This window comes from Hemibagrus wyckioides, linkage group LG02 (assembly GCF_019097595.1).
Source record: "Hemibagrus wyckioides isolate EC202008001 linkage group LG02, SWU_Hwy_1.0, whole genome shotgun sequence".
Classification (NCBI taxonomy): domain Eukaryota; kingdom Metazoa; phylum Chordata; class Actinopteri; order Siluriformes; family Bagridae; genus Hemibagrus; species Hemibagrus wyckioides.
Window position 1 is genome coordinate 13803983 of NC_080711.1, and position 14275 is coordinate 13818257.

The window sequence follows — 14275 nt, forward strand, 5'->3', positions numbered from 1 at the left end:
TGTGGCAGCCTTTCTGAACCATCTCGCTGCCTGTGTTTGTCTTGTTTCATTTTGTTTCTCACATGTTATGTGGCTAGATCTGGTACAGGCCTTATGCTTCATTCCCTCCTTGTATGGTAGCCATGCGTTGTTTTTGTGTACCCCGACTGTGTTTGGGGCTGCCGTTGCCCTGTGGCCCAGGCTCTGGAGTATGTGGCACTCTCACCAGTGTGCTTGGCCTCTGCCCAGTCCCTAATGGGATTAAAGGAGGGAGAAAGAAAGACGGCGAGACAAGGGGAGAGGAGCAGGCGATTGTGGGGGATGAGAGAAGCAGGGCATTGGCTGCTCTCGTCTGGGGGAGCCGGGCGCTTGGCAGGCTTACTCGGGCAGCTGGAGGGACTGTTGGGATGGGCACAGGGAGGCTGGCACACCATGAGATGAGGGCGAGAGTTCATCCCAGTCATACCAATCAAGATGAAGGAAGACCCACCATTAGAGTAAAGAAAGGAATAGCATGAATTCATTTCTACTCCCCTGAAAGACTCCTTTCCAATCTCTGTTCCTCCTTAACTTGAGAAAAAAAGATTACAAATTATAAATCATCTTTTATGGTGCAGAAAATTTCCAAACCACAGACCTTTTAGGTGTTAGATGAAGTGTCAGGACCTATGAATCTGAAATTGCAGATTTCGGTTTATGCAAATGTAATTGTGTGCATGTATGTAGTACCACCACCTCTCACTGACTCATACTACATTAGGTCATCTATGTATCAGTTTGTATCACATGTCACTCATGCATTTGTGGAATCAGAGGGCTTTCCACATGTATTTCAAATATCAATCAGGTTGCTGTGTAGCTAACACTAAATCTCTGTCTCTCTGTCTGTGTCTCTCTGCAGGGAGCCCCCGTGCCTCAGCCTCATCTCTGCACTTTCCCTCTCCCTCCATCATCCAGCAGTCGAGCCCTTACTTCACTCACCCCACCATCCGCTACCACCACCACCCGGGGCAGGACCCACTCAAAGAGTTTGTGCAGTTTGTGTGTGCTGATGGACCGGGCCAAGCTGGAGGTCAGGTAAGATGCCCACAAAGTCGCCGTACGCAAAGGGGCTTGTGAAACATTGAAATAATAAAAGATTGTGGTTTTTATGATTACAGATTAATTTGCATTACATCTTCAAGTAATTGAAAATGGAACGCCATACAGATTAATAGCTGTGGAAAGTTCTGTGGGCCAGTTTCCTGTTCAGTGAAAATAAAATAATGATGTAATGTTTAATTTTACTGGACAGGAGGTGCTGTTAGTTGGAACCGAAAGGTTAAAGGTATATATTAAAAGCCAGTTTAAGGTATTAACACTCAGTGAAATTTAATAACTCATTGAAAATACTAACTAGAGGCTCCATTCAAAGAACTATTTTCCTACAGCCTGATGTAAATGGTTTAATAAATGTGGTCTTGATATATAATCCTATTTGTTTCTACTATTGATGATCACCACTGGTATGTTTTCTTCCTATTAAAGACATCAGTTTGTCATAGAAATTGAAACAGAAATCCGTTTGTATTGCACTTCTTTACATTTCCTCACACCCCCTTACCTTTTTAAAGCATAATTTAATAATCTTCCTACATAACTGTTAATGCTTTATGTATGTACATTTAATTGGTGAGCAAAAGACAAGGCCAGTAATTTAATAACACTGCGAGAGTTTCCTGTCGTGTCTTCTTATGGTTTTTTGTTGTCCGGTGTGCAAATTAAGATTAAAAGGCAAGCCTCTAAGCCTCACTATCTTCTTGTTATGTGCCATGTGCTCTTACCAATGCTTTGTACATTTCTTTCTTAGTTTCTTCAATAAATCCTCATCTGCACCTCAATCAGCAGCAGACTCCATATATTTCATTCCAACATTTATTCCTCCTTCTGTTCTGCTTTTTCCATGTGCTTTGATGTGTAGTTTAGTATTTTTTTTCTCTTGCCTATTTGAGTTGATTTCATTATTATGGATCTCATCATCCGTGTGCCCCTGTGTTTTCTGTTGAAAAGCCCTCCATCTCGGTCGCTCCTTCACTGCTCCAGTGTCCGTGCCTGTGGTGAATCTATGATTTAGACACACACACAGACATACACAAACATAAAAGCCTCCATACCCAAAGTCGACGCACATTCGCCATCCTTTTGGTTGTTCCCCCTTTTCAACACCTCACCTCCTTCAGCCACGCCTATCCCACATCTTTGTTTGGAAAGAACCAGCGTTGCCTTGCCGTTTGGTCTTTGGTCTTGTCGTCTTATGGGGTGTCGGACGGCATCCACACTCCTCACCCTGTGTGTGTTGTCTGCAGCCGAACGGGAGCGGCCAGAGCAAAATGCCCGGCTCCTTCTTGCTGCCTCCGCCACCCCCTGTGGCGCGTCCAGTGCCCCTCCCCATGCCCGACTCTAAACCCAGCAGCATGCCCCTTGATGGTGGACTCACCTCGCCCGCATCTCCGTGTAAGTGATCCCCTCCCCGCCATTCTCAATAAACCCAAGGACCAAATTTGGACCGTCCAGTCTGACCACAAAATAACCCATTAAAAAAGCCCAAAGGTCGCCCAACACACCATCTCTTTTATTTCGTTTATTTCAACTCTTACTGTGGCCCACTGCATCTAAAATTAGCGTTTCATACTCTAACCTTCACGTTAGAATTGGATGACTAAAACTAGAAGCTCATCCCACTCTCTGATGTCTTGTTAACATAATCGTTGTACACAATATGGCTTCACATTGGTTCTCAGTGCTAGAATTAGTGCATCCCAAGAAAGGTTAAAACACACAATTCTGCTCTTTGGATACCTTGTTCTTCTAAGTTTCATTATTCAAGAGTAACTCCATCATGGCTGCTCTTTGGTGGTCCGGTTTTTAATCTGGCCCAGGAAGCTAATTACAACAGTGTTATCCTGTTTACTGTTTGTGATGAACAGATCCAAATACGATCAATGAAGGGTACAAATTTAGGGCAGTTAATGTGGACTCAAATCACCTCCTTCATTTGCCTTTACACTCCCATATCAATCACACAGATTGGTGGAATAAATGAATCCATCTCTTGCACTTTTGACTTTTACGTTGGCTTGCTTTAAGTTCCGTTTGGTTGAGTTTTAGCCAAAGATTAGTTTGCTGTTTTGGATTGTGGAGATGTGATCGGCCAACTCCAGTGCTGATCCAAGGTCAGTGGTGAAATACTACCTAGCTGTGATATTTTGAACTAGTCTAAGAAGAGCAGTTGATCTTTGATCAGTACAGCGCGGCTGTTCTGAAGGAGGCGTATGGGGCATGATGGTATTGGCATCTTCGAGTTGATAACCCACCACAGAGGGGGCACTGGACGGAGCACTTTTTGTCTTTTTTATGTTTTGTTTTTGTGTTTCTTTCGTTCATAACTTTTATTGTTGTCAGTGTCCTGAAGTCTGTCATCTGTTTACATCTAACTAACCCTTAACAATGCTTTCAGTTACGTATTCACAAACCTGTAGCTACATACCTGAGGTCCTGGTAATATCCTTAAAGGTACATCTCACTGGATCTCCTGCTTTTTGGTGTGTGTGTGTGTAAAACATTGTCCACCTCACAAGGTGCACCTGATGTTATCGTTGACTTTATTTTATTTAGAAGTTTTTACTTAAATATGGTAAAATGGACAGACTCCCTAAACTGGCGTCTTTTGTCACTATTTGGACACTTTGTTTGAGGAAGTACAGTGGGATATACCTTTAAATAATAACCCAGAACAAATAGGAGTTCCTTGAGGCATGTATTCATTTCTCATCTTGATTGAATATGGCCTTCGATATATTCTACCAACTGCGCTACAGTTTAGCATTAGCGTGGTTGCACAAAGACACACATTGTGCAATGGAAAGAAAACCAAAAAAAAAAAAAAAAAAATCTATCTAACATATTTATGGCTGTTAGATAAGGTTAGAACTTAGCTAGCAAACTGATGAATATTTGCCTCGTTCAGACATCTGGTGGTTTCTCTGGTGTTAATGAACCATTTTGTGCTATGGAGTCCATCAATTTCAAACTGCCCTAAATTTGATACTGACCTTCACTTGCCTACTGAGATTTTCTTGGAATCTACATATACAAACATATTATCTATGTAACATCATCTACTGTGAGAGAATAGATGCAACAGCGGGTTTGTGTTGTCCTGATTCATGCAGAAATGAGTGATTCAGGAAAAGAAACAAATCCAAATCTTAAGAAATTCCGCCAGAAAATTTGCATGTGATTGTCTTTCAAAGGAAAAATCAATAAATGCTGATTTGTTTCTTTCTTCCTCTAGCATACTCCACGCCAGGCTCCACAACTCCCAACAGGTTTGTCAGCATCGGATCACGGGACAACAACTTTCTAAATATCCCCCAGCAGACACAAGTTAGTACCGAAATATTTCCCTATTTTAAAAATGTTTATGGAAAACAAATGCAAAATCATTTTGTTTACAAATCTGTACAGCAGGGTCTCAGTGTACTAGAATTAATTAGTAAGATTCCAGAGACAAACACACTGACAGAGTCTGATCTCTGTACTCTGTGTGTGTGTCAGTGTGGTCTCTCCGTTGCTTCTCTTGCTCTTTGTTTCTCTCACTTTCTCTCCCACATACAATAAGCAGTGCGGTATGTTTATCTGGCCCATCTGGAGCAGTTCTCAGTGGGAGAGGAGCAGTGGAGGTTGATTTGAGCGTTACGAGTGGGCAGCCTCCTCCATAAGCCGCTGCACTTTACTCATTACTGTGTAAACCACACCCGCCTCGGGCCGGCTCCACAACACATGGCAACCATCTGAAGCTCTACAGCTCCATCTCTCCAACACTCTCTCACACACTCCGTTTCTCCCACTGTTAGTCTTCCTTTCACTTTTCACTCCACCCCATTAACCCCTTTTTTGGCGGATCCAGTCTTCTGGGTACATCTTTCATGCACTGCTTGTTTTTTCAGCTGACTCTAACTGGGGGTTTGACCAGCCTCCATTTTGTTTTCTTTGGTTTCTGATATAAAAACGAAAAAAAAAGGAAACCAGAAAATAACGCAATAAATAAGCACACTTGCTACTTGACACAGTAGAATAGTAGAAAAAAAAAGTCAGTGAAATTCCTGCACAAAGACCCAGTGTAAAAAGACTTCCTGGAGTAACTTAACTCCAAGTACAAGAGCTGAAAATTGGGTTCGAGGAGCTCCCTTGTGGCCAAACAAGAGGCCTGCATTCACCCTGTCCCAAGAAAGAATGTGAAAAAGGAGAGAGGGTGAGAGTTTCAGCATGACCCTGCAAACTGAGAAGCCACGTCCTGACTGTCTGGTTACCCGCAGCAACCAGACATGATGTCATAGCCAGTTGAACTTGAACTTGAGAGGTGGCAAGTGGAGGGGGTCAAAGTCAAAAGAGGGGGCTAAGAAAAAGGGTGCTAACTCCTGCCAAGGATTACACAGAGCGCGATAGAGCCGAGAGAGGGAGGAGCAGTGCTCACAGGGGAAGAGTCGAAGGCGATACTCAGAGCTGGGGGAGGAGGAAGGAGTGTTTGTGATGGGATGGCCTTTGTGTGTTTGGCTGTTTGGGGAGACTCAAGCAAAACACAAGCCGCTCCCCTGGAGGCAAAGTGCTTCCAAGACTTGACTTCCAGAATGTTCTCTAGCCACTTCATCTTGCTTTTATACTCCGGCATGGAGAAACACTGCTGCTCATAGCCAGTCAGCTCTCATGTGCAATACAAACAGCCTAAAAGTTTTGCTGTGGTGTAGAATTTGTATTCTGGGGGGTTGGGTGTTCCTACAAAAGTCCAACATGATAGCAAAAGAAAAAAAAATGTATATTGATTCCTAATAGTCAGATTATATGTAGATCCAGCATGTAGTTAAACGGTTATGGTATAGAGATAAACCACAGTGATAAAGCTGTTGAGGTGGAGAAGTTCCCAGCTCTTCACACTCCTCCTAAAGGAGGACAGGGACAGGGTGGGGAGAGACAGTCCAACTTGTTTAGCAAGACAAGCAGGACATCTAGTGGACAAACTCAAAATTTCAGCACTGAATATTAGCGAGGTTCTGATGTGAGCAAGGTTGTGTGTTTTTTTTTTTATACATGTCTTTTAAAACCTGTTTTCTCTTTTTGTTCCCACAGTCTTGGTTCCTCTGACAAAATCTGCCTGCCAATAAGAAATTAAAATCCCATCTCTACAATCTGGAATCTTGAATCAGGACACCAAAAAATTGCACCTAAAATTGCCCTCGTGCCCTATTGGCCCAATAGAACAACAAAGGAAACCAGCAAATCTTCTTATCATTTGGAATCTTCTGATCCTGTCGACTCACGGCAATGACCCCTCTCCCTTTTTTTAAACAAGAGGATCATGTGACATTTTGAAGGAGGACATGGAGTCTCACAAAAACCACAGAAAGACAACAACAAAAAAGCAGAAACACAAAAGAACAACCCGAAGAGGAAAAAAAAAAAAAAAAAATCTGTTACTTATATTGTGCAATGGCTGGGGACATCAACAATGGTGAGGTTTTAATAATAGTAATAATAATAATAATAATTATAATAATTATAATAATAATAATAAAGCAAGCAAACTTAAAATAGTTAAAGAAACTATTGGGACATCAAATAACCGAGATCCTGACATCTAGTATGGAGTTGAAGCTAAAACCAGCTAATCGTCCCTTCTGACACCATTTGTAGTTCAGCGTAGAAATTGGTCTCGATGTGTCCATTCCTTTGACAGCCATCTTAACAAGAAATTACTAATCAAAAACACAATCACACAAAACAAAAACCTAAAGTATTGCACTAGAAAAAAGGAAAGTATGGAAAAACGAAACACTACTCTCGTGTCCGCTATTGAAAATAGGATAGACAGAGAAAAAAAAAATGTTTGCACACAATCTTTTGAGGTAAACGTGAACGTGGACGTGGACATAGACACACTAAAGTTAATGTTGGATGTAAGTCAACAGTCATAGTGGACAGAAACTCATTTTAGGCTGAAATAGGAATACATGCTATGATCTAGACAAAAACTACCTATGGAGTCTGTCCAATCAAAACTAATCTAATTCAGGCCTTATACTCGCCCTTAGTGCCAATTGAACGCCGACTGTAATCCCTTTGGGTAATGCCAGCCCTAACACACATATACAGAAACACACACACACACACTTAAATTCACTGCCATGTCTCTGAGCTGCTGCCAAGAAATAGTCACATTTTCTGAAAAGGAGCTAATTATTATATTTCGTTCCTGCTTTACATTCCAAATCAGAAACCATTACAATGCCTTACAAGCTCTAGAAACATTCTAGGACATCAGTTTGTATCCAAGTTTGTTATGTTGTCGTTAGTTGTATTGAAGTTCACACAGTGTCCCACTAAAGAAAAGTCTTTTGTCTTATCATCAGGAGTTCAAATCCCAACAATGCCACAGTCATCCAGAGCCCAAGAGAGTAAACTTTGCCGTGCTCTCTGGATGGAAGAAATGGTGTTAAACTCTCCACTAGCTATTTAGGTCACGTTTTAGAACCTGGTAGCTTTGCTTCTGCGAGCTCGTGTATGCGGAAGTAAGCAGTTAGCACTTCTGTGTGTTTGTAGCTGCCCTGTGACCTAAGCATGAGCAGCATTTCATGATAGATGTGGAGGCTTCATGTGCCTTGGGGAAGCATGTGATATGAGGCCTTCATCTTCTCTGATTGGGAGCTGTTAATCGACAGGGTTAAACTAGCTAGTAGATGGGAATTGGCGAAATGAGAAAACTGAGGGAAAAATGATCCCCCACCTGCACAGTGAACAAGTGCTGAACAATAGAGATCATTTGTGACTGGAACCAGGGGTCACAACATCCATATTCTTTCTTTAGATTGTCTAGTTCAACAGACTCACAACAACTCACCCCAGAACATTTTCAACACTACTGGTGTAATTGTTTTTATAACAAAACCTAGACACCCTGTCAGTGGGTGGAGCTTGTGTCAAACCTCTGGTTCCTGTCACTACCATTGTGAACAATTATTATATGGCGATTACAAATTTCTCAAGAATGATGAGTTGTTTTTTTTGTTTTGTTTTTTATATCAAACCCACCGGAAAGACTCAGTGGACGTCTGCTTTAATGGCTAGTCGAGACACCCCATCCTGTCTGTACTGTTTACTCTCCCAGACGGCTGTGTTCCAAGAACGCAAGGCCACACTGTGGAGCAAAAGAGTGTTATAGTTGTGTGCAGAAGGAGAGGGGTATGTCACAGCCATTTCGATCAGACATTGCTTCATCGGCTATGTTCACGTCCTGTTTAGTCATTCACAACGTTTATTAAAGGCAGAAAGCTCAGAGCATGGCCTCAGACTGTCTCTCACACACACACACACACACACAAACACCTTCCACTGACTGATTTAAAGGGAAGCCTTGGTTTTAACGCAGGGCAATCCTAATCTGCCTTCACATAGTCATGCTGAAATTGTCATAAATCAGCTTGTTTTAAACATCAGTTTAATTTTTAGCCGCACTATTCAAATCACCGAGCTCACAAAATAACTGGACTGCCTGATTCTGTGTCTCACTGCAGGGAAGCGTGGTTGCCGTAAGGCGGCCATGTCATCAGCGTAGTAGAGGACTAGCATTGCTAAAATGAGAATTAATGATGGCGATGGACTTTTCTTTTCTAATCAATGGAAGTGCCTCTGTATTCCCATTATGCAATTTGTTAAACATGAATTCAGGTTATTTTCTCACATATAAGCTATAGAGGAAGAAATTTTTATGTCTGGAGCAAAACAAGTGGCAAGTGACAGCTCACTAATTACAGACATCTTTATATATACAGGAGATATCCATATATATTTATATAAACATTTTTTTTGTTCACATAATAAGCTCAGTGGCAGTCTAGTTATTTTCTGAAGTATGGCAGCATTTCGATTAATAAATGACTTATTTTTCAGTAGTACCAGTCTTGATACCCAGTTATACACTCAACATAGGAAAAGCCCAACAAGCAAAGTCCCTGGAAAATTAAAAAACAAAAAATTAAAAAAAAAAAAAAAATAGAAAATGTATTTCTATAGTAAACAGTATCAGTAGTGTTGAGGAGAAAGATGTGGCTTTTGAGTTCTTTTGTGTTTGGATGGGAAGTATTTGTAATTGAAAAATAATGTATGTTGATTGAGCCATGTGCAATGCCTTGGGTAGAGAAATGTGTTCGTCTGTTAGATTGTTAGAGGGTGTGATAGAAGAGGGGGAAAAATACCCTTCTGTTATTGTTTCAAGTCCAAATGGTCCGGGACTCTAAACTACAGGGCGGAGAGAAAAAAAAAGTCTTTGTAAGTTTTGGGAGTTTTTTAATCTTTCTTTCTTTTTTTTTTTTTTTAAATAGCCTTTTTTCCTTTTTTTTATGTTTATTTGTAATGATTTGTGCTCAAAACTTGGGAGGGCTGAAGAAACAGTTTTGCAACACATCAAAAATATATATATCACTAAATGAAACTGGTGCTTTTTATGGAATACAGTACATTCAAACTCTATTATACATAAATAAAAAAAAAAAACAAGTAAGTGTTATCATAACGCAAAAATTTTAGGAAAAACATGCATACTCTATTTCTTGTTTAGAATTTAGTAAAGGGGGAGGGGTTCATTTTAATTTAATTAAACAAAAAAAAGGCATTTTTCTCCCAAAGGAGGGTCTAGTCACAGAGGATGGATAAAATCCAAATTCACGCAAAGTCCTGAGAAGGAAAATCTAAAAACAAACAAACAAAAAAAAAAAAGGATTTATTGTTTACAATGTAAAGTTGAGACGGACGAAATTGCACTATGTATTCGGCAGCCATAATTCCACACCTTACTAACCATTATGATACATTACAGTCGATTCTGTTCGAGACGTTATCCAGCGAGAAGCTTAGTGCATTGTTGGCTTTTGTACATAGAGGTTTCAAACAGATCCAAGCTGAATGACAAGATCTTCCCTTTTCTTGGGAGATGCTTTTAATCGACTTGATCGCCCTTGAAAACAGCAGAAATTAGACCTTTTCATCAGTAGCTGTTGTTTTTTTATCATTATTATTAGCCTCCCTTCTTATGATCAGTACTTGTATGAGCCGAACGTTATTTTAATAAACAGAGCTGAAAATGTTACAAAGTGAACCCCACCCCCTCTCCTAAACCAACACCCCCTCCCGGTCCCAATGTAAATTACTCTAAACTCTAAATATTTGTTTTGTGATGTAGTGTTAGACTCAGAGCATCTTCAAGGTTGTCCCTAAAAAAAGTGCCTTTGTTCACAGACTCCATCTTGTAATCCTCAGTGCCCGTTTCAGAAAACCCCCCTTTCAACCCGCTTCTATATTCTCTCCTTCTTCAAGCTCTTCAAAGCAGTATATATAGTACTAAAGGAAATCGGTGTGACTTAGTTTCTCTTTTTATTGTTGATGCTAAAATTGAGAAAAAAAAGAAAAAAAAACAAAAAGACAAAAAAGTCCTTCCTGTCTTGCTTTTCCTTCCTCTGTACTCCTTTCCTTGTCTTCTGCCTCTCTTGGACACTGGAATAGTCTGTAGTTTGCATAACCATCTTCTTTCCCGCCCTTCCCCATTTTTCATTGAATGGAGGGGTTTTTAAAAGAAAAAAAGAAAAAAAAAAGCAAAAACTTTTTGTCTGAGCAGAATGCAGTTAGCTTACATGTTATTCTTGTCTGTATGCTTCACATTGTATACCATACCGATCTCTTCAGCTTCTCCATTGAACAGTTAATGTAAGTGAACAAGTTACACCAGTGGGCTCTGGCGGGATGTCAGTCAAAGGGTGTATGAAGGGGAAAAGGTTCCAACATGGAGCAGTTCAATCATATTTTAGTGAAGAAACTGGTTGGCGTAGGAAGTCCTCTTAACGGGTGGTGGAAGGAATCTAGGCTGCTGGGTTCAGATAGGTTTGTGACTTGTTTTGACTGTATTTATTTGTATTATTTTTTTAACCAAATTTTTTTTGTCAGTGTTGCGTATTTAGGTGGCATCAATGCCACGCTGAGAATTTTTTTAGATGATGCACCTTTGCAGTGGTTATATGAGACCAGCTATTTAAACACATGGAAGAATAATGACCTGAAATTACTAAGCACCTTATTACGGAATGGGTTCAGCGATGGATGAGAGAAGGATACAGAAATTCACAAAAAAGAAAAGATTAAACCGAAATTCCAGTTTAATCTACAATTTGGAGCCAAGCCCCTCAGACCAAACTGACAAGCTGCATGCCATCCAACCTGAACTGTAGTGAATTAAGATGCCTTGGAAAATCATTAAACACACCAGCAAAAGGAATAATCTCAGGCCTAACAAATCACAGCCTGATTATTGTCCCACGTAAATATGCAAACTTTTCCTAAGTACATGAAGCCAGCAACAGTATCAGCCATGACTACAAGAGATTAGAAGAGAGAGAGAGAAAAAAAAAAAAAGCCATAACGTTGTGGACAGAACTTACCCAGGGCCTTGTCCCTTCCTGGCGCTGACCATCCGTCTTTTAAACTTTTTTTTTTCTGATTTCTTTTTGGGGTTGTGTTTTTTTGGTAGATTGTGTAGGGTTTTTGGGATAAGTGATAAGCTTAGAGTAGATCGAATTTCCCAGCAGCCTTTGCCCTGGCTGCTAGCTTCTTCACTAACCCTAAAAAGCTATTGCCCCCTTTATAGACATGCCCTCCAGAGCTCATGGTGAAATGCATGTGTTAATTACAATTTCTTTTCCATAATAAGAAAAACAGTTTGAAAAGAACAGCACCTTTAACTGATTGAAATAAAAGGATGTTCTTGACTGTAACACTGACTGTATGTATGATTCTTTTGACTTTTTCCTTTTAGCTAAAAATGCATTTGGAATGGTTGGTTAAATATATCTTCAGACATATCAGACTTTATTTGCCCAATATTTCTGGCTTTAGTTAAACAGAAACTACAGTTTTAGCTGACTTTAAATTCATTTCATTTCATGCACTGATTCATTTTCACTAACCGATTAATTGTAGATCCAGAACCTGTACTGGGTGAAATGAGCATCAGGCAGGCACACAGACACAAACACACTACACACACACATAATATTCACATTTAGGGGTCCAAAATCAAAAAGTCATCCATGTCTTTATGGACCTTGCTTTGTGCACTGGTGCACAGTCATGTTGGAAGAGGAAGGGGCCAGCTCCAAACTGTTCCCACAAAGTTGGGAGCATGGAATTGTCCAAAATGTCTTGGTATGCTGAAGCATTCAGAGTTCCTTTCACTGGAACTAAGGGGCCAAGCCCAGCTCCTGAAAAACAACCCCACACCATAATCCCCCCTCCACCAAACTTTACACTTGGCACAATGCAGTCAGACAAGTACCGTTCTCCTGGCAACCGCCAAACCCAGACTCGTCCATCAGATTGCCAGATGGAGAAGCGTGATTCGTCACTCCAGAGAACACGTCTCCACTGCTCTAGAGTCCAGTGGCGGCGTGCTTTACACCACTGCATCCGACGCTTTGCATTGCACTTGGTGATGTATGGCTTGGATGCAGCTGCTCGGCCATGGAAACCCATTCCATGAAGCTCTCTGTTCTTGAGCTAATCTGAAGGCCACATGAAGTTTGGAGGTCTGTAGCAATTGACTCTGCAGAAAGTTGGTGACCTCTTCGCACTATGCGCCTCAGCATCTGCTGACCCCGCTCCGTCAGTTTACGTGGCCTACCACTTCGTGGCTGAGTTGCTGTCGTTCCCAAACACTTCCACGTTCTTATAATACAGCTGACAGTTGACTGTGGAATATTTAGGAGCGAGGAAATTTCACGACTGGATTTGTTGCACAGGTGGCATCCTATCACAGTTCCACGCTGGAATTCACTGAGCTCCTGAGAGCGACCCATTCTTTCACAAATGTTTGTAAAAACAGTCTGCATGCCTAGGTGCTTGATTTTATACACCTGTGGCCATGGAAGTGATTGGAACACCTGATTCTGATTATTTGGATGGGTGAGCGAATACTTTTGGCAATATAGTGTATATATATATACAGTATATATACTACTATATAACAAAAGAACTTAAATGTAGAATATACATTTATATATTAGTAGTTAAATAGTAGTACAAATTTAAAAGAGTGAAAGTGTTATCACCTATCAAACACAGATGTGCTATTGTACAAAGTTATTGTGAATGGTAACAATGACCTCCTGTAATGTTCTACAATGAATCTGAATCAGTTTGTTCAGTGACCTCCTGTTCCTCAATAACTCAAAAGTCTCCAGTTTGTGTCCAATGTGAATAAAGTGATGACTCTATCAGCATACAACTGCCCAGTGATGCAGTGATTTCTGTGTGAGGTGTACTGGCTGTCAGTTTTTAGTGATAATAAAGTCATAGCTCTAATGCCAAGCTAAAGGCGCACTGCTTTTTCATCTTTGCACTCATCATATAAACTAAAGATAATGTTGTTGTAGAACTTATGGATGCTCCCTACATGTGTGAGGGGTCTCCACAGCGGACCAACTGGTCTGCACAACAACTTGGCACAGGTTTTACGCCGGATGCCCTTCCTAACACAACCATTCCATTTTATCCAGGCTTGGGATCGGCACTGCACCCAGTGGCTGGGAATCAAACCCGGGCCTTCAGCATGGTAGACGAGAAACCTACCAGTGAGCCACCAAAGCCCTAAATTAACAATAATAATTGTATAAAATAAATCTCATTCATCTTCAGTTAATGCTTTATCCTGGTCTTGGCCACGGTAAATCTGGAGTCTGTTACAGCAGCACTGGGTGCATTATGGGAGAATTCAACCTCAGGTGAGTCTCTAGTGCATTACAGGGCACACTACACACACACAGTCATTCATACCTGGGGCAGTTTAGCATAGGCAATCTGAAGAAAACTGAGAACCCAGAAGAAACCAACCCGAGCATAGTGAGAACATGGTGAGAACGTGAAACTCCAGACGGAGTATAACCCAAGTTCAGGACTGAACCCCGCAGCCTGGAGCCATGAGTCAGTTGTGCAAGACAAAGCATCTTAATGCAACCCACAAAACTAACAGTACAAGAAAATTTTTGTTCTAAATAAAAGTCACTCTCATTGGAGGTACTTTTTAAATAAAGTTAGTAAAGTATTGCTAAAAGTATTGACACCCTTAACAAATGTTTCCTGGTAGTTCTTGCCTAGCTTATATTATTTTACATCTTCTCATAATCCCCAGGGTTTGCGGTGCCTTTGTATGTTCAAACTCCAA

At 40.8% G+C, this 14275-nt stretch overlaps 1 protein-coding gene across 7 annotated transcripts in view; it reads left to right on the top strand.

Moving 5' to 3' along the window:
* nfixb (nuclear factor I/Xb) overlaps positions 1-10487 on the top strand; it is a 128523-nt gene extending 118036 nt beyond the window's left edge. For all 7 annotated transcript variants that reach the window (XM_058411026.1, XM_058411068.1, XM_058411059.1 and 4 more), the window contains 3 exons: positions 881-1056; positions 4313-4404; positions 6145-10487. In XM_058411026.1, coding sequence (XP_058267009.1) covers positions 881-1056; positions 4313-4384 — 248 coding nt within the window. In that variant the 3' untranslated portion in view covers positions 4385-4404; positions 6145-10487. The remainder of the gene's footprint in view (positions 1-880; positions 1057-4312; positions 4405-6144) is intronic.
* The last annotated feature ends 3788 nt before the right edge of the window (positions 10488-14275 follow it).